Below are 21,149 nucleotides of genomic sequence, written 5' to 3'. Positions count from 1 at the left end.
GTTTTCAGTTAGAATATAGTTAATTTGACTAAACAATTCTCCTACTGCGGGAACACGTACTAGAGAGATGCAAAAAAGAGTCAGCATGTGGGAAGATGGGAATAGGAGGAAAAATTTTAAAAAATCTCAGACGAGAGGGGAATAAAAGAGGCCTTCGTGAGGGAATTTGAATAGAGACGGGTGGAATCAGAAAAGTGTGCCAGGATAACAGGCAGTGGTAAAATAAGTGCGATAGATCCAATAAGTAAGTTAAAGTAAGATAAGCTAGATGGTAAAATAGTTTCTGTAAAGCCGAAAGGCAACAATAAAGATTATACATAAGTAACTCATTATTGTTGATGATCACGCGAGAAAGCAAATTCACTCCTACTTGAATTGTTCAGTCCTATAAAAAAGGCCACATGATTCTCACACGCCAGTTCAAATCCAATTTATGCTCCAAGTTGTTTATTGAAATATTAATCAATTTCTTACAAATATGCGTGTCATGTTATAAGTGTAGCGATGACCATTTATAGTGTAAAAGGCTGTTTCGGTGGCTATCATATTCTAATCATTTGTATTCTTAGAACAAATTGAAAAATCCAAACAGCACAGAAATTCAAGAAACGAACATGTTACGCAAAAACGACATGTGGGGGAAATCCATATCAAATCGAATAGAACATCCCGTACATGCATTCACAAGGAGACATCAAGTGTCTTTTCAACATTTCAGATTTCTTGTGCAATTTACGTATTATAAAAATTAATCAGTGTTAAAAAATAAATCGGTCAAAATGTGTGTGAGTAAAACATAGCCAGAATTTTTTAGAATTTAAATTGAAAGCCTTAGCGTTTCGGTTTCGGAGGTGCTCTGGGGTTTGGTTTATTGTGCATCATATTTGCACATTTGGGAATGTGACGTTCCGCAGCACCCTTGTTGAATTTTCGACCACAGTGAGGACACTGGATGTAATCACTCGTGTCACTGACCGGTGGAGGTGGCAAGTCGCTAAGTTTTCCGCCTGCGGCAAGATGGGCTTGAACTTGTTTCGCTGATCGGATGGCGTTGATAAAGTCTTCGTGTTTTCGTCGCCAGTTTGATTGAGCTTTCACTTCCGGTTTCTTCGCCTTTGCTCGTTGCTAAAAACGTTATGAAAAAAGGCAGTCCGTTAAGAAGATTATCCGCACTGTTTCAGATGCCACTATCGTGAATCTTTGGTTAAATATAATTATTTTGTACATTCGCCTTCTGATTTTTATTGTAGAATAATTTTACCGCGATAGAGTACTTCGTATGAAAAGTATAATCATATAAATCACGCATTCTAATTGTTAGCCAAGATGACCGGCTTAATGAAAGAATGAAAGAAACCTATACTAGTTAGCATTGCGTGTGAACGGGCAAAATCAAATTAAATATTAGAACTTGGACCACCTCAAGTTTTTCAAACTAAATTTTGCGATGTAATTTTGTAGTATGAAATTTGTCACCTCATGATTATTTACTACCTTATAATTACTTTTCTCTCACTTTTTTTCAATGAATTGAAACTACAATACAAATATTAGCCATTATTCGAGTATCCAACCTGCAAACCAGCTCCTCTGGCAATTTTCAAAGTAAGCCAATCAGATAAAGGACAATTCTGGAGAAGTCACGAGCTTACCGAATTTCGTTTCGATTAGCTCGGTATGTTTGGTTAACCTTTTCAAGTCGAAGTAGGCTATCTCGATTTGAGGCACGCACTCATACCGAGTTTAGCAGATTAGCGGAAGAAATAGACCCGTATTACTGTGGCCAGAGTGAGAAACTTCAAGGTAGATAACCGACCTCTGCTTGTTTCCCCGTTGCAGGAACTTTCTTCGCGTAAGATTCGAGTTCGGTGCCTTGGACTCGGTGTCGTACCGTATCGAATTGCTTGCGTTTCTTCTGCGTTGTCTTGACGCAGATTTTTTCATGGGGCGTTACCCTGTCCTGAGCAAACCGACGCCCACAAATCTTGCACGATACAAGTGCATCGCTGCAAAGTTGAAAGCGTAAGTGAAAAAAAATTGCTGAATTAGTCTATTTGACAGTGAAGTCATTCTTTTGAGCGTTCGAATTCCATATAATCTTTTTACGCCCTTGATATTTATCCTTAAGCGTCAGTCTTTCGAGATTTTTGTTACTTCTATCGTACAGTCCTATCACCCTGGTGTTTCGATCAATGCTTTACGATTAGTTTAAGATCAAAACGTAAATGTGTGACGGTAATATCGACCCGGTCCGTGCGTATGAGCTCAGGATACCACCGCCTGCCTGTAAATTTGACCGACGTCGAGTTTAGGAAAGGTAGCGCGATATATAGATCACTTAGTGCTCGTTTTTACTAGTTCCTCAATCTCACGTGCAAAATTGGCTTTTTAAAATTAAGAACCTTGACCCAAAGAAACACCGCAGTAAAATGTCTACTCTCAGAAGAAATGAGATACAGAGCCAAAGAGGTGAGGATCTAAAGTTCCGGGAGAATCAACTGACCTGATCACGAAGGAAGTCGGCAAAATCAGACCGTCTGGGACACTAGACATAAAAGTTTAGGATTCAGACGTTTCAGAAACAGAAAAACACTGCTGTCAAGTTTAAGGAGTTTGGAGCGTGCTAAACGAACTCTAAAAACGTTCGAGCGCTTCTGGCGAATCAGCCTCGAACTGCAGTAGCTGGTATCAGTGGCGGAATACTCGATCTGTTAAAAATATTTCTAAAACGCTTCGTTACTCTCAGAGTTCTGAATATAACTCGGGCAATTTACACGAAATTATATAAAACGTGTAGTACGGTGCTTTCTTGTATTTCGCAAAGTTTGGTAGGGCTGACGAGTGACAAAATTGGAAACTACGGCTGCACCATCGCGCCTGAATATGTTTGTACCACAGCATTGAAGGCGAACATACAAATCAGAGAGTTCCTTCTGATGCCTGTATCAAACGAATACTGGTTTAATTGATCGTTAACATAAATAAATTAATGTGACTTTTTTCTACAACTTCCACATGTGTCGTTAACTTTCCGCATTACAGGTACTAAAATGTTTTGACATTTTGAGAATACTTTTAAATAACTACTGGTTTTGGGCCAAAATATGGATATATCAATATTTATTTTCTCGATAAATATCGCCACAGTTTATAGTCATCAATGCTATCTTTGTAGATATATATTTTTAATTTGCCCATCCCTAACCAACGTTTGTCGATGTAAAAGAGCAACGCGAAACTGTAGTGGATCCCTTAATTTTATCGATTGCGTATCTCCCGGCCAATTATTGTTCGCGATCGAGCGATTTAATTTTTAAATTACGGCATTAAAAAATGCGTCGAACTCCGCTGATAGGCTTTAAACAAACAGGCTCGGTGAACTGATTTAAATTCATTTAAATTTGCATGTCAAGATCGTCTCAATTTCATGTAACCAAAGACATAAATATGTAATAATCAACGGTAATGATTATTTACTCGATTTCGGTTACGTTACAATCGCCATTACTCGGCCCGACTTCTGTGGAAATTATCTTCAACAATTGTCGTGTGGCTAACGCCACGATCCACATCTACGTCATCGTTCACTACATACACACGCTCAAGTCCCATATACGTAATCATTCGCGACACCAGAAGGCAGAGAGACACCTTCTGGTGAGCGCGAGAAGCGCGAGCCGTGGCTATCCATAAACGTGCTGGAAGTACCGGTGTCGCGAGCGCAACTAGCACCTAGCGGTGACTCGCGGAACTAGACCCGCGAACAGGTCGCGGCAAGATGACGGCGCGCGGCGATAGATATCTTTAGAACTAAATTCGGTATTCAGTGCCAATAAGACATTTACGGACCCAGTTGCTTTTCCTAAAACTACATTTTCGAAATTTGCGTCAGCGGTAAAAAAAAGAAACTATACAACCGATTCACGCCAACCAAAGTTATTTAGATAGGTAATTTGAGGCCCTCGTCAACGAGCCTAAATGTTCAATAAGAAATTGAACCGAGCATTTGTTTTTATCACAGAGAATGCGTAAATTGGTGGTAAAAATTACGTCATTTACTTCTGAGTCCCGACGTTGCTTAAATACCTTATATTTAAATATAATACCCTGAAAAATTTAAAAGCAACGGTTTAATAGTTGCACTGAAAATAAATCCCACAATCTAGCCTCATTTTCTACCATCAATACGGCTTTCCCTCCTCGTAGATTTAGAAGTAGTACAACTTGTAAGTTTCCTCGAGGCTTTTACCGAGAAAATATTCGTATTGTTTTTTATTTCGTTACGCATCCTACCACAAAGCAACGAGTGCCCGGAAACCTAACACCAAACGCGCTGCGCTCAGCAAAATTATAACCGTCAACTCACTGCCATTTGACGAAAGTTTCGAGGTACCGAAATGGAATCTATAATACTTATCTCTATTCTTCACGATTAAACCTATTGCCACGCACTGACGGCAGCGGAGTGGTCTCAGGTCAAAAACTTGTCGGTCGTACCGTTGTGGCGTTGCCTAGCTTTCGATATTTCATTCAGAATCACAGCTGATGATGAGTTACCTGCTTCCGACACTTTGGCCACTTCTTGCCGACGGCGGTCCTTTCGTACTCGATGCTGATACCGTTTCAGCTGACCGTATAGGATGCTTTGCCTTGGTAGCCATTCCTCGGTTCGCGTTCTCCGCAGAGTGCGTACCACGCGTAGGGCTAGTCGTACTGGAGGCCTGGGACAGGACTGATGAAGGTCGTGGTGAAGGACTCGCGGTTGGCGGCGGTTGCCTTTGATTCTGACTCGCTGAATTCCGCTACAAGTTACAGCAAAAGTTTGTAAATTCGGTTATGAATGCACCCTATTTTGATAGGTGAACTACAGCTTTCGTTGGTAGTGACGGTTGAATATAGAAAAAAAAAATTAAAATTTGACGTCCAACGTAATACTCAGCTCATATCTATAAATCGTATCATTATATACATAAAAATACCAACATAATACTTGTACCTCTATATGCCTTCATTACTTGAAATTTTACAGATGGATAGAAATATGAGACACGTATATTTGTAAAAAATAAACGGTTAGAATCTAATTCCTAACGTCAAAATTACTGTGACAATTTATTTATAATTGCGACATCTGACGAACGTCTCTCTATGCGCTGTAATGTGCAGAAAGAGAATGCCGCGCTTGACTCCGGACGTTTTTTTTTTTCTTGCATAGGAATCATCAGCTTTTCATTGAAAATTCTATCGTTGCGATCGAGCTTTCGCAAAGCAGAAAAAAATGCATTTTGATGCTAAAAAACAGGATGTTTAATCATAAATCTCCATTTCGATTTTTAAAGAAATATTGTTTCCCGCTTTCGTACTGAACGAGTCGTTTTACTCGAAACTTCAAATTTGTTGGGTTATAGTTGATCCACATTAACAGATGAAAATAAATTTGTTGCAGGTATGTTTCAGAGCAGTTTTGTTAGACTTTCACAGTAAGGATATGCAGGATATACTATCAATTGACTTTTTTTACCTTCGATGTGATGTCTGGACTCTTTGACGGTGATGGGGGAAAACTCCGTCTGTTTGGTGGATTAGCAGAAGAGTTCGCAGACACTCTGCTAGCTGGCTCAGAATTAATATTTTTTCGTATTCTGTAAAGAAAAATTAGGAAAATTTAGATTACGAATTAAAGCGTTTGCGCCTGGTCAGGTTGCCAAAATCTAAATCTTGCTGTAAGGAATTTTTAATTACATCTTTTTAGTCCTTTTTGGAAAGTGAAAAAATCGTTTGTATCAAAATTTTATCAGAGTCCTCCCTTAATCTAAAAAAAAACAATGTTATAACCATTAGACAATAATATTCAAATTTGCTGTTCATTATTATTAAGTCATTGATACAAAACTTTCGTATAAAAATTGCAACAGTCGCATCAAAAGCTGAAACATTTCTGTGATAAGGAAGCTGTTGTATTGTACTGTTAATTTAACATTATAATACTATTCGATTGTAGACACATAAGAAAGACTTTGCTAAGTGCCGTAAGAATAATTTTTACGAAATCCTATCACTTGTATTAATTTAACACAAAGAAAAATTCACTGGCAGCTCTTTAGAAACTATAATAGCTTTTACTACTGTGTTCGGTTGATAATTGGAAAAAATCTAATCATGGACAAAAGTACTGGATATACTTCCCTTCGAGAATGATTGTCGATAAATCTTAAGATGAACAGTAAATAAGCTCTACTTTTAGCTCTCTACTCGTGTTATACGGTGGACGACTATAGAATATTTTCAATACCTGCTTACAATTTAGTGAAAAATGAATGGAAGTGTCGTAGATTGAACGCTTATCATTTTCCTAATAAATATTTTGTTCCACAAACCTAGAAGTAGCTTTCGGAGATGGGGAGTTAGGTTCCGATCGTTTCCTTGACTCTGAACGCCGTGTCGTCGTTGTTGAGGTTGCAGAGTTTCTCCTCGCGTTGGCATTCTTGAATCTCTCCAGCCTAGCTTCAGCTTGTGACAGTTTCTTTGGTGCCGGTTTTTTGGACCACTTGTCAGTGACGTTGACCAATAACTCATCCGGAAATTTCTCGCTGATCAGATTGTTATCAACGCGATGTCTTAGGTTCTTATCGTATTCCATTAGATGAATTTTCGCCAGCATTTGATTCCTTTCCATCGTGTCTTCGTCGAGAACTTCTTCGATTTGAACCTGTCGTCATAAAGCAGAGGTGTATTCCTTAATCTATTTCACTGAAACAGACAATTTCTTACTAATTATTAGAGAAGGCAGCTATAGTGTGTAACGAGTGCGGAAAGTAGGCAATATTTAAGTGCTGCAATCACACACGTGATACATCGCCTATCTGGACATTGCGTCGTAAAACTCTCTCTAGGTTGTAAGAGACAATGTATAACCACACATATGGTTTCCAAATGCTTTCTGCTAACTTTCACCAGATCCTTCAGTTTCCTATCCTTACTTCTATGTTCAACCTTTCGAGTACCCAGCTGCAATTTCCCCACCACGTCCACATCCTGAAAATTTACGACCCTTTTTCTCTCTTTTCTTTACCCTCTCCCAAGCTTTCCCTCAATTTCGACAATTTTAGTCGTCCACGCACCCTTTAACAGAACGCGTGTGTTCACTCTGCGAATTATTTTCAACAATTTTCAATCCACTCGCTTAGCGATATATCAATCCAAATTTTATGCCCGCAATCTATCACTTCAATCTATTACAATATCAACTCGTTAAGTATATTCATTGTTATTTTTAATCACTATCAGTATTGTTCAAACCCAAACACCTATAATCTCTTAATTAGTATTACAAGGAGTTCGCGTGACATCCGATGCTGACGTAACAAAGGGGTGAAGGTGATCACTGCATGTGTCAAACACAATACTTTTTGCAACGCCCACGCGAAAAGTTTTATTTGAGGAGCAACGAAAGCGACATTGACAGTGCATATAATTGGAGTTAGGTACCTCACGCTCAAATAACGTCTCGGTACGTAAAATATAACTTTTCAATTTCGAAAAAAATACATAGTCATATTTTTTGGAATATAAAGCACAAACCTGCCGCCACTTGAGCTCGATTCATCAATCGTATCAAAATGACAGCTAAATAACAATACACGTTACCAGGCCCAAGTGTTAAGGCCACAATGCGTTTTTAGGTTGTCATAGTATCAACGGCTCTTGCCGAAAATACATCAAAAATCAACAGAAACTCGGGAACGTTACTTCTGATGATGAATCACCTAATTATCCGTTTTTTCATTCGGATGACTGTCAAATTACAGTATACAAATATTGAATAGTAACTTCTGTGCATTGAGTTATATCTGCGTCACTTGTGCGAGTAGTTGTTTCGTGTACGCGCGAATACTCATGTGGGTTGAACTTCAATACAGCAATACTCTGGTAGTAACGCAGTAGTGATTCTTTGTACGGGTATTAGTCTAGTGATACATCGAAGTTTGCAACGTTGAAGTAACGAAACATTGAAGAAGTAAGGCCATAAAGGTTGAAATAAAATGAAGTGTACTTATTTTGCATTCTTAGACCATGCAAACTACCAGCAACCCTCAAGTTCCCAAAGAACCATTCGTTCGAAATGTTCAGTTACTTCAATGTTACGAACTTTGACTTGGTAGTTAATCGAGTAAACTCACTTCGTTTTGCGGCGGTGCTCGATGATTTTCATCACGGTACTCGCTATCAACATTCATTCTTCCGAACTGTTCACCATTTCCAAAAGATTCTTGACTTACTTCCTCATGATGAGAAACCGTCAAATTTTCTCCATTATTTCCGCTATTGCCTTCAACTTTAGCTGTACGTCGTACAGTGACGGTCTTTCGCATCACGGTACCCGGCTGATTCGCCTTCGATGCGATGTGGCCACCGTTCGCAGCGATCTGCTTCTTGGGTTTGTTCTCCAACGGCTCCAATGGATAGCTACGATCAATACCTTTTACCGTTGTCTGCCGCCGTTCGTCAAACATCTGTCTCACCTGCAGAATTTCAATGTTTATTGAAGTACGTATAGAACTGAACTTACCGGAGGTCATGGTAGTTCGATTTTGATAAGTAAGAAATGGTCAATTCAAATTCTGTCACAATCACAGGTAAGCGATCCTGTATAGGAATTTCACACTCCGCATATTGTTGGACTTACATCGAGGAATTGAAAACTCTTTGAAATTGTCAGAAGCAAAGATCATTGCTATACCGCAAAACTCCTGTATAATAACTTCAGTGGCAAATCGAACAAAATTTATCTGTCTTATTCTATATCTACTTATTCTAAACGAGATGCAAACAATGGTCAAAAAAACTGAGCTGAGCAACAGAATGTTATTACCAATGTTACACTCTATACTAACAATAAAATTTGGTTCAAGACGATAACAATTGCTCTGTAATAGTTATAAATTACTAGGCAGTGTTCTAAAACTGATGGGCACGAAATACGTGTATTAAACGAGATGAAAGAAAGGTATTTATTTGAGTGAGTGAGGTCGAATTTTCGAAAAAGGAATGAATCAACGATTTTCACGATATAAATCAAATCGGATTCTTTTCGATATTTTTTATGTATAAATTTACGGTGAACATGCCGTGGTGTCATTTTGACGAAGCATTATACAAGCTATAGTATCTGCCTTGAGTTGTAATAATATATGTATAATTGATACGTTCCTTTATAGGGTATCAGTGACCGCAACGAGACAGCGGCAGCTTCATAAAATACGATCATAATAATTTATTTTACGTGTTGTAACCGACGGACTGACATACTATTTTTTTTTTGATTACATCATGCCCACAAATAACCATAAGAAATAATTTTGACCGGGAAATTTCACATTTTCCACGTTCATCAAAATATACGTTTCAATGTAAACAAAAAAACAGAACTACATATAGCAATTATATTTTCCAAGATTATAGCATTATATGCAACAATGATAGGGGTTAAAAATTTAAGTTTATTATGTCAAAGTATACCACTTAAGCCGATAGTTGAGTTAAGCTGAATGTACTCGGCGTACACGTTGTGCGTTGATGTACATACAAGCTTAGTTTAATAATAACATTGTTGTTATTATCAATATTACTGTTACGACTTCTATTGCTCTTACAACTGTTGCTATTACTGGATATTACCTTTGCTTACTATTACGTATATTATTAATATTATTGTATTAATACAATGTCACTCCTGTTATTGCCATTATGATCATTATTGCTGTCACGGTAACATACGCCAGGTGAGGATATCAACCTTGTTTCTTGGCAACCGATTCAGTCCCGCATGCCCTCTGATGCGGAACATTTAACTAGATATCGTTAGTCACCACTAATTGAAGGAATACGTATTCTGGCATCATCGTTGCGTGAAGCACAAATGCTTATAGATATCAGCAACGATCGAATGACCCTGCGTGTGTTCAGCATTGCGCGTAGAATTGCGCTAACTGCGAATTTTTCTTGTCAGTTAAGGGCAGACTTATAGATAGTAGTCAGCATACCTGACACGGCCACAATTAAAGATCAGAAATAAGTGATTTTTTCTACATTTCAATTAACTTCAAATTCATAAAACATAAGAATAAAAATCAAGGTTCGAATCATAGAATGAATCGGCAGCGCCTCTGCTTGCTGGCCGTAAACCTCGACCCGTCAGCTGTCAACTTTAAACTACAATAATTCAACCTGACATCACCCTAACAATGAGATATGACTATTGATGCTACCGTGTTAGTAAAAAAACGAACAAAAGTAGCTAAAAAATAAGACGTACCCGATTTACGTTTTGAATACTTACCATTAGCTATGAAAATTGCTGAAAACGAAGAGTGTCAAAAATAGAGGATCAAAGAAATTCCGAAAAGTAATAGAATATTTTACAGTAAATGCAAATTATAAATGTTTCATAATTTCAATATAATTGAACTGTAAGCAACGTTCTGTAATGACAACAAAAAATGAATCCTTATTGCGAAATTAAAAACGTTTCGATACTCCCATGCTAGACAATGAGTTTCAGTGCGTCACCGTACATATAACAAGGTTTGGTAACGTAAATGGTGAAGTTATGACAGGATATTCCGATCCGTGGGTGTCGCTTGAAAATTCAGAAACCGCGTTGTATCCCCAAGACAATAATGATCTTTGCATAAATATATTTAAATTATATTCCTGAATCATCGTTACTTGACGACACAATAGATCTTACGATGCCAAATAGTTGGCCAGTATTTGAAACGAAATTTTCAGTGAATCTAAAACTCTTTTGCTCTAAATTCAAGCTCATCGATTGTTTCATTTATTGACGATAAGACTTATACCTTTCCTCCTTGAGTAGTGCTGGTCGTGCGTGTAGCGGTGATGCTTTTCGAAATAGAATGCTGCTGAGACATAGAATCCTTCGATCCAGCGCTACCTCTTTTGACCACTTGGTAAGCTCGTTGCTGTTGTTGATCGTAAAGCTGCAACATCTTTTGCTCTTTTTCCTGCATCTGCTTCTGCTGGAAGCGAGCCTATTACAGAAATTTAACGTTAAGCGGCGATATTGTTTCACGATTTAATCTGAGGTGTCAATTACGTTTCTATCGACTGCAACAATGTATCATTTGCCCACTTGAATAATTACGCAATTGAATTATTACTATCTTTAAAACTAACAGATCATATTGACTATTTTAATTTAGGTGACTATAATTATTAGGCCAATCAAATAAGCATTTCTTATCAGAATAAGTCTATGGTTCGTGAAAAAGTATAGGTCCTGTTCAGGTAAATATCCTAATACACAAACTAGACTATGGCAAATTTAAAAAATAGTTTCCTCGCTCTGAAGTGTCGACTGACGATAAGTATTTAATCTCACCGACGTTGGTTGAGAAAAACAAGTTGGGTCTACAGAATATCGCAGCTCGGGTATCATGTTGATAATAACCCAGTCAGATATCTATTAACGCTGAATTTTAGCATGGATATGTCGATGATACAACGAACGTATTTCATTGTTTGACCCGTTGTCTGGTATACATACGAAATCTAGCTCGGTGACGAGAACCCTACTTAAAAAGATAGTATCTAATAACGGGGCGAGATTGTCCCATCATATGTAATTTTTCACTCAGCTTTCTGATACACTTGTACCTTGACTTGCGATTACCGATCGGCAAACAGGATGATTCACGTCGAATAATTTGTTCCTGCAATTTCTGTTCGTTCGGTTGTCACGATACAAATTAAAAATTTTTGTGTCACACGATGCAAGGTACAAGGTTGTCGAAGAATTATTTCGACAATATTCACAGATCGATATATTCTTCAAATTGTAACTCCGAGTGAGAAAATGTGTTAAATATATGGTACTACGTTTTATGCAATCAATTTTTACATCTAAGGAATGGATGAAGCTATTATAGAGTGTATAGAAATAAAAACAACGAATCGATACAGAACCTCATCAGTATCCCAAGTATTTCACGTCGGTATGAGTTTTATAAGAGTTTCTTTTCAAATCACCGATACCCTAAGTATTAAAACATTCTTTCTCAACGGTAATGTGCAAGAAAATATCGTTAATGTAAATGTATACTTGAATTTTGGTTCTCAACTTAAATACATGGTGATTAATCGGTAAAAATAAACGAATTTTGCAAACTTCAAATTATATATTTGTAAGGCCAAACGAGATTCAAACGACTGAATTTTTATTAGTGCTGTATACAATTTATTTCGGTCATCCTAAAATCTATGCGGATAGGTATGTAAATATGAAAGGAATGTATTCTGGATGCATTTTGATCATCAGCAAAACCAACTCATGGGACGTCACGTTATAGCTTATATGTAACTTATACGCAGGAGAAACATTTATTAATATACATAGACTTGATTAGAACTCATATCCATACCAAACAAATTTAATTGTTGTGTATTGGCACTATTTTTCAACTTCAAATACAATTCATTTTTGAGGAAAACAAGTCTGCGCATCAGAATAAATGTTGAATTCCTTCCAAGACTCATTGTTAATCTTTTTTTCCTGGTTATGAAAAAAATTAAAGTATTGCTTAGGTAAGTCCCACGTCTTTCATATATCGTGCAGTTTTACTCCAACACCATAAATATTTCTGCTATTCGTGAGGAAAACGGCAGTATCTTCCAAAAAAATGGTGTTAATTGCGGTTTGTGGATTACCGTGTTCCATTTGAGTGATGATTAACAAGGCAGAATTGTAGCGGTAACATCTGGCATGTATCTTAGAAAATTTCAGTAGGGCATTTCTGCAGGACGTACCCTAACCGAAGGGTTCGGTGCCAGAGTAGCCTAACATTGTCCCACATTGTCGATAAGGCTCCGTTTAACAATCCTAAGCCATTTGAAACGAGCCTTACGGAACCCTTCAACTAGTCTAAGGTACGCAAAAGTACGTTGCAATCTTATACGAGTTTCCACTCTATCCTATCCTCCTTTTGCTTTACGTGGTGCTTTAAAAAATTACAGTGAGTCAGTAGGAACCTATTAATGAAGGTTACTGTAGACGTAAGTTTTACCATGTTGTTTAGCTTGACAATAGATGACGTCAATCCTTGTGCAGTCCAATAATTTTCCACGTCCATAAGTATATCTCAACTGCTTGGAGTTTGCATTACATTCTCCTAAATTCACATCTCACCTTTGAAAATTATTTTATCTCGAGTTCTTTTGATAATTCAGCGCTAACCTCACGAAGTTTATAAATATATCACATGCGTCAAGCACCTCACTCAATCATTTTTTTACTAAATCCATTTACAATAATATGTCTATTATGCGTAAATTATTATCCGATGAAGTTATATATTTTTCATTAGGTTTCGTACCAACCATGGGAAGGTATTGAACGTTAATCGGCCGAATTATCTTTCTTTTCTCATGCTTTCTGACATGGATAAAATGTTACCACTGATTCTAGAACGATAAGAAACTTTCAATATTCGGGATTCAAGCACACGTCTGGTGTCGAAAAATACTTGTTAACGATATTTCTCTCGAGTTTTCTTATACATTTAAGATGGCCGGTAATTTATTATGATTAATTTATTTAATCGATTAGTTTACGAGGTTAGTGTTTCATTTTAGATTCCGTACTCATGGTACGTGCACGAGGTGGTGGAGACACCCCATACGCCTACAATGATTACATGATGAAAGACTTTTTCTCGCAATAACAGCTTTGGTTAGTATCAAAATCAAGACGCTGCTACCAAGTGATTCGGGTTGCTACCACACTGCGTTGCTACCACCGCTTTCACCCTTCGGACAGCCGCGATGTAATGAAGCGCTTGCGCGAGGTAAGAGTATGGCTCCGAAACCTTGAATTGTAACTCCGATGTTACCCGTACTATTCAGGTTGTGGATCTCGGATGATCGTGCAATCCCCTCCATCTTAAGAGCTTTAGAAGCAAATTAATCGGACATACGTGTCAGTGATTGTGATAAGCTGCAGGTCACATCGTCGTGCATCAAAAATGGTATGGGAAGATAATAGTTGTGAAACACGAGCTGCCACTGACTCACCTGATATTTCAACTCGTGATGGTGAATATTGTAATTTTTTCTTTTCAGTTGGAGCGAAACTAACTGCAAAACACGTTTGTGATTTGTATCCAGTTGTAACTAAATTACAATGTTTGTATTATAAGTCATTGATACCTTTACATGTCTCACGATTAAAGAAGTCCTTTGAAGAATTATAGAATACCCAGGTTACTGACTGTCAACATCGACCATATATGTATACCCCGAAGGTAAAAGTAACGTTTAACTACAGAGAGAAACGCATTTGACTTAAGAAATATGTTACGTTTTTTTTACCATTATTCTTTTTTTCAAAAATATCTAATACGAAGTATTGTCGATTCCAATCACGTTACAATTCAATCCTCTCCACTACAGATTCTCCAACGGATCACTGACTCAATTTTTCCACTCTGATGTGATTTGAATAATATCTTCTAGCTGCAGTCCGTTCGTACCTTTGACTCTCAAAAGCTGACTGAAAATTGGTGAATCGGCCACTATTTGAAATAAATTTGTTCTTGCTCCGGTTAAATTTCACGCGCTGACTCAGAATTGTTTTTCATAAGTTATCGAACGAACTCGTTCATGTTTCACGTTTAGAACACCGATTTGCGTAAGTAATTCCCAGAACTCAAAAAATTACATCTTGATCAATACAGACCTGTTCAAGCATCCTCCCAATCGTTGTAAATAACGCAAAAAAATCTTGTGATCGATAATGCGACTGAAGAAAATTTCATTGAACGTTGACTGCAATAGCAATTTCTCAACGTCAGATCAGAACCATCTTCCCAGATTTTTAGGTTCCACGTTCTAGCATTACTACCAGTGTTCGAAGGTATAAACGGCATTGCTATTAAACAGTAACGATCACAGTATTTGATACTGTTACAATAAATTTTGAAATGCTTATTAAAAATATGAAGTAATATCGGTACACTAATTCATCGCACAGAAGACATAAGTGAACGAAAGAGGCTAGTGCTGCAGTAATACTGCAGGAGGCCAAGGGCACAAAGTGACGGTTTTGTCCTCGGCATCACCAAATCAAGAGTGAATACTTATGGATTGAAGCAGAGCGTGGGCTAGTATACAAGGTGATAGTTAAGACGGATAATCCATATGGTCGAATTATAAGATATTTAGATACAAGATTTACGATGCAATTTGAAATTCAGGCAGCTTATTGTACGACTCACAATGTGAGATACGGTTAACCGAATCAATTTGCACGATTTTAAAAAGCCATTTTCTACCCAACTTCGATGAGGCATTTGGATTATTATTTTATTTTCAGAAATTTCATGCACGTACTCGTGTATGGAATTCTCTTGTTAAGTTACAATTTTTCCGTCATCTTCACCATTTCTCGATCGCGAAAAAGTCTACAAACTCATATCTTAAGGATTTGCTGGTCCTTACGTGTATTCGGTTGACGCTGGCTATTTACTAGTATGAAATAAAAATTGAAAAATCGACGTGAATATACAATTGCGAAATTGCTAGACAATGGTTGTGTGGGCGACGAAAGGTGTTTCCAAGTAGAGGATAACTTTTTTCCTAACAAGGAACCCGAGGTCGATAGATTCCTACGATTTTTATTTAGTTCATATACATATGCACGTTGTAGCGCGTCGAAAACTGAGATACTCGTATGGTTTTTTGTCCGTTAACAAACGGTTCAAAGGGGCGAAAACGACCCCCAAAGATGGGCACCCAACGGAGTAATTTCCCGATGCGCTTCATGTTGTTAAATAAATCCAAAGCTTAAACTTTACTATTGATAAATGAAACATTTTGGCGTTGGTTTGTAAAATGTAAAAAAAACAATTGGTCCGGCATATCACTACCTTCGATAAAGATAAAAATAGTGAGATGGACTTTTTCTCAAACACTAAACGCAATTGACCCTTCTAACCCATTTTTCTAAATAAGACCTCCTTCCACCCATTAGACCAAATACGCTGAATCTGTTTGGCGTAGGAATCGAATGCCGTAATAAATACAACTTACCTGTACCATTTTGAGACGCGAAGAAGGCTGAGACATGATCATGCTGAATATCTTTACAGTAGTCTATCGGTGTGAAGACAAGGAACGAGTATTGTCTGAAAGCACACAAATGTAACGATCCTGGTTGAGAAATGTTTGACATATACTTGAAAACTGACGATAAGTTTAACAGCTTGCTAATGCTGGGACTAAATTGTATATTTTTTTTCTATCGTGTGTATCTGGATGTTTCGTTTGAAAGCAACGTTTTTCGTTTACTTCCACCTGAAAAACTTGCTTCACAATCAATTGTGATTCGTACAGGGCTCCGGATTCCCGAAATTTATTGTTCTTATAAGAATATGTGCAGGCTTGATCTATTTATCGACACATGTAACAAGGCGAAATTGTTACATATGCTAGTGATGGATTGGCAGTGACAAAGAATAAATGATGGAAGGTAATTAATTGGTAAAATCAGGTTATACTGTGAAAGCGATTCGGAATTTGAATACTAACGGTAACCGAATAAGATTATTAACAAACGGTGAATAATTTCTAAGAGGAGCAAAAAAAATTAACCGCAAGGTAAAGATAAGTTACATGATCGTCAGGGGATCGACAGGCTTAGTGAGATAACCGAGATCCAAAGACACTAACCCTGCCAGAGGATCGCTAACGTCACTTTTGACTCACTTCACAGTTCAACTAAATAATTTGGAATTGTTTACGATACAAATGTCCCAGACATCGAGTACAAAATTTAATTAAATGAGCGGAAAAAAATAAACACAAAAAAATAGGCTTCGGTAGTTCCGTCCAGATCAAAATATAGTACTTAAAAATCAGCCAAGACGTGACTACTAGTCGTCAAGGCATTTTAATATTTATTCGAAAATAATTTGTAATACTGAGAATTTGAATTTGACTATGAATGCAAGATAAAATGTCTGTATAGGATAAAATAAATGAAAAAAGTTCGCCTGAAATGCGGAACGCAACAGTGACGTTATGCCATTACATAACTTCTTTCTTGACTACTTATCGAGCAGCCGGTGATTGTTATGACTAGGCATCGAGTCAACATCACCTTTTAAGTTTCTACAGTCTGTGGTCGTCGAATCACACTTTGCGGAGGCAAATGCAATGACGTGTTCGAGACCAAATACTTCGTGGAGATATCCCGACACTGGTAGGGCCTCAAATATTAGAAGTTTGCATTCGTTTTATGACTTGCTCATACTCCCCCGCAAAAATAAAGCCTCTGTTCTCTCGGCCATAATTGTCAGTCTGACATGAGGGTATATAGCCAATGCAGTAATGCTTCGAAGCTGATTTACTTTATTTGTTGAATCGAATTTTGGTCAGGGATAATTTTGTAATTCACATCATCGTTTCTTTTTCTTTTTTTTTTTCACAGTATCGCAGATCTTGGTAAGGAAGTTTTATCGATCAAGGATTTCTAGGCACCTGCGATGTTGGGTTTAGAAGAAAACTGCGTACTGAATATCCTCCCAATCATTCTGTACTTGCACTTGCGATGAAGCTAACAAATTGTTGTAGTTATTGTGTGAAAAAATTATATGAAACATTTCACCGATTTTAACCCAGCAATCTGTCCTCAAGTATTCGATACGTGATCAGAGGTGTGAAGATATTTTGAATATTAGTCCCGTAACTCGATTGCTCATTGGGAAAAAAATTACGCACAGTGGATCGGACTTTGTGCAATCATTTTTGGAAGCTACAGGGGATTGGGAATGAAAAATACAAGCTTTAACGATGCAGAAGAGTTTTAATAGAGAAAAAGTATCACTTTTTTGATAGAGGTAATTTTCAGACCAAAAAATTTCGTTTCTGATGAAAACTTGACGGGCATCAAAAATACAAAAATTCCATACTCGTATTTTCACTTGAAAGCTTGTATTCGTATTTAGTCGAACTGAATTTTTTAACGCGGAGTTCGATGAGAATGATCGTGGAATGAAGATAGCATTTGCTTTAATTTGTCTTTCCTCGTTCGGTAATTTTCTTCTACAATTCTATCCAAGTTAAAAGTTTGATCCCGTAGTGATAATACATACTTTTGATACTGTTTGAGACATAGTTTTTCGTCTCGTTACTAATTAATGTAATTTATAATATTTGCACCTCGGAGACTCACTTTCATAAATGCCATAAAAAGAGAAAAGAAAACAACGAGAAAAGTGTAAATTAGAAAAATTCGAAACACTTTGAAACAGTTTGTACAGCGATGATTAAAAGTATTAAACAAATTATCATACAAAGAATAAAATAATGCAATAAGGAACAATTTTATGAAAAAAAGAGAGTATTGACAATAATAAATTTTAATTATACTTGACGCTAATTGCAGTAATTAAAGTGATTTGTAAAACGACCAAAAGTATCTGAAAAAATACTATTTCTACAAACTGTTTCTGTTGCAATTCGCTGGTCGGGCTGAAAAATAACTCAACAAAGTCTAAACTGCTGTGCATAAAAACAAAATATAATTTTTTGTTAAAAGCCGATAGAGTAACGTGGCTAATAATTCACGCATTGTTTCTCATTGCTTGAATCAAAACGTAAGAAGAGCGGTAAGTCAATATTTAGATGCTAGATTGCCGAGTCAAAATTAGCAGAATGACGACGAAATTCACCTGGCCTTAAACGAACTGTTAGACGGCGTGGCGACTAGCGGTTTACAAAAATCAATTTGGCTGTATATCATTACCGTATACGGGGCGTATCACGTCATCATTTAATGTAACTATCTCTTAACCGAGTGAACGCACGCGATATAATTAGGCAAATTAAACAATACACGTGCCTCTGTAAAACCGTAACCATATTTAAAACATTCCTTGAACTGCGTTACTTTGAATCCATGTTTTAGACTTCAATTTCAAATTGACCTCATAACAATCTATGAGATACATTTGAATGCTTTAAAGCAGATTTGTCGCGACTGGCTTTTTAAACTTTCATCTTAGGAATATATGTCGGAGTGAAGATTTTTTCTCAGGTTTTATATGAACGTGCTGAAAATTTCACATTACATCCACTGCGATAACCACGTTCGAGAATATTTATTTTCTAACTTGTTAATTAACGCTGGTGATTTTATACTTGCTTTGAGATTTAGCTGAATTAATTAAAGACATTTGTGAAATGGATACTTTGCTTTGTAAACTTCACGATGTAGGAATTAGCGTGAATCGAATCGATTTACCGTGTCTGAAACTTTTCTCAACTGTTACTAAATTACTCACATCATGCCGGATATAACATTGTGATACGGTAATTATAAATCGTGTAAGTTATATGTAAATAATTAAGCCTACGCATACACAGCAAAGCACAGTAAAGTCGGGCATAACACAAAATTTAATTAATAAAGGTGAAATATTAAATTTGTTAATTAAATTTCATTAAATTTCTCATTAAATATTCTACCTGTCCCACTTTGCCTTGGTCGCCTCTAGATGTCTTGAAAAAACACCGCAATATATGAAACGAAAAATTGCACGTATGCATGGTTCTTGCAACGTGAATTAATTCGAGTTAATAACCTAATCAAGTAAATTAACAAGTAATTGATACAAATTGGCACTAAAGATTACTTATTACGAAATTATTTTTAGCTCAGAAATTTTTAATCAAGTCTCTGACCTCAAACTACAAGCATTATTCGATTTTCAAGAAACGACCAACTTAAGGATTCATTTTGGAACGTTGGTGAATTGAAAATCATCAACTCTTCGTTTATATCGTCAGGAGTCGATCCCACGTTGGCTCATTATTTGACAAATATATTTGCGAGCTACAAATATTTTCCTGAGATCGGAAGAACGTAAAAATACGCACATTTTATACAAGAGCTACAATGCAAGTTTTTCGTTTTGAATCGACTTCTTAATTCGACAGTGTTCTAATGATATTCCGATCAGATGTTACTAAACAGAATATGTCAACACTGAGTAATTTATTTCAAAAATCGATCAGAGCTTCGTTCTTTCTTGTCCAAAAAAACCACACGTGATTTGATAAAGATTTGTAATTTCTAGGGTAAAGCAATTATTTATCAAATGTAATAATCAGATAAATCGTTCATAAAATAAATTTCAAAGGGTAATACAAATTTAAAGGGTTTCGTATGAGAATTTATGCTTGAAACGAAAGATGACAGATTTCATTGCGAAAATTGTCTACAAAAATGTCTAATATCAATGAAATAAAATATTCTTCAGTTTTACAGACAAGTCACAGGCAAGTGTAAAAATATCATGAATATTTCACGTGGAAAACTCCATTAAAATTTGGCCATAGATTTCACTAATACCAATTGCAAATACTATTGTTTTGACGCACTGATATAAGATTTAATGAAATAAACAATGAACATGCATGGCGTCGGTGAAAGTAGGCTTCGGCAAATTATTTAATACATTATTACGAGTTGTGACCTACTCACCGACTGGCAGCGAGTTCCTACGAAACAACACAAGCCGTTCGTGACGCGTCCTCGCGAAGAGAGAACCGATCTAGCACTGAGAATCGTGCCGTTCCTCTTCCCTCTCTCTGCCTCGATCACCTTCTGTATTTTTCTCTTTCTCCAGCGGCCAAGAAAGAGGAAAGGAGATCGACAATCGTGGAGACGACAGGACCACATATGGAAGATTATTAACTAATTAGGGCTTGAGGACGAAGGGGTTTTTTTTTTGGAGGGGGGAGGGAGGGAGTCTACAAAGGCTGGAAAAGTACGGGATTCCCGTATATTCTTATTGTTTTTTGATTATTTGTTTTTAAGAACAACGTAAAAATAAATAAGTTTCAGTTTAAGTCGTTGGAAATAATACTGGGCGTATTAAATTGTTCGTGATTAACGTGGCTGCTTCCACGATTGGTCCGTAACGTACACGTGAATCTTAAATGATTGTTGTTTTGGATCGATCGATAATTTGTAATTCTTACTAAATATATTCAAATTTTGCGTTGTAAATTACGAAGGTTTCGTAACATGGATTCTGTAGTTGTTGGTAGAGATTGTTGTAAGGTCA

At 36.9% G+C, this 21,149-nt stretch overlaps 1 protein-coding gene across 3 annotated transcripts; it reads right to left on the bottom strand.

The window, feature by feature from the left end:
• Positions 1-430: 430 nt before the first annotated feature.
• LOC124216362 (zinc finger C2HC domain-containing protein 1C) lies at positions 431-20,710 on the bottom strand. Of its 3 annotated transcripts, none has more exons than XM_046620798.2 (9): positions 20,564-20,710; positions 16,108-16,202; positions 10,863-11,054; positions 8,181-8,522; positions 6,378-6,709; positions 5,522-5,642; positions 4,558-4,802; positions 1,817-2,006; positions 431-1,125 (listed from the first exon to the last, which is right to left on the bottom strand). In XM_046620798.2, the coding sequence occupies exons 2-9, from the start codon at positions 16,147-16,149 to the stop codon at positions 832-834; spliced, it is 1,758 nt and encodes a 585-aa protein (XP_046476754.1). In that variant the 5' UTR covers positions 16,150-16,202; positions 20,564-20,710; the 3' UTR covers positions 431-831. The 3 variants fall into 3 exon arrangements, with proteins under 3 accessions (XP_046476754.1, XP_046476755.1, XP_046476753.1); XM_046620799.2 differs by having other exon boundaries at positions 16,114-16,202; XM_046620797.2 differs by lacking the exons at positions 16,108-16,202; positions 20,564-20,710 and adding an exon at positions 13,086-13,789.
• Positions 20,711-21,149: the final 439 nt, after the last annotated feature.

This window comes from Neodiprion pinetum, chromosome 4 (genome assembly GCF_021155775.2).
Source record: "Neodiprion pinetum isolate iyNeoPine1 chromosome 4, iyNeoPine1.2, whole genome shotgun sequence".
NCBI lineage: Eukaryota > Metazoa > Arthropoda > Insecta > Hymenoptera > Diprionidae > Neodiprion > Neodiprion pinetum.
This window is presented reverse-complemented; position numbering and strand designations above follow the sequence as displayed.

Coding starts and splice junctions, on each gene's coding strand:
- LOC124216362 (XM_046620797.2), bottom strand. CDS start 13,151: ATGGACGTGGAAAATTATTGGACTGCACAAGGATTGACGTCATCTATT. Junction 11,055..13,085: donor TTGTCAAGCTAAACAACATG/GTAAAACTTACG, acceptor TTTCTGTAATAG/GCTCGCTTCCAGCAGAAGCA. Junction 2,007..4,557: donor GGCCAAAGTGTCGGAAGCAG/GTAACTCATCAT, acceptor TCAACTTTGCAG/CGATGCACTTGTATCGTGCA.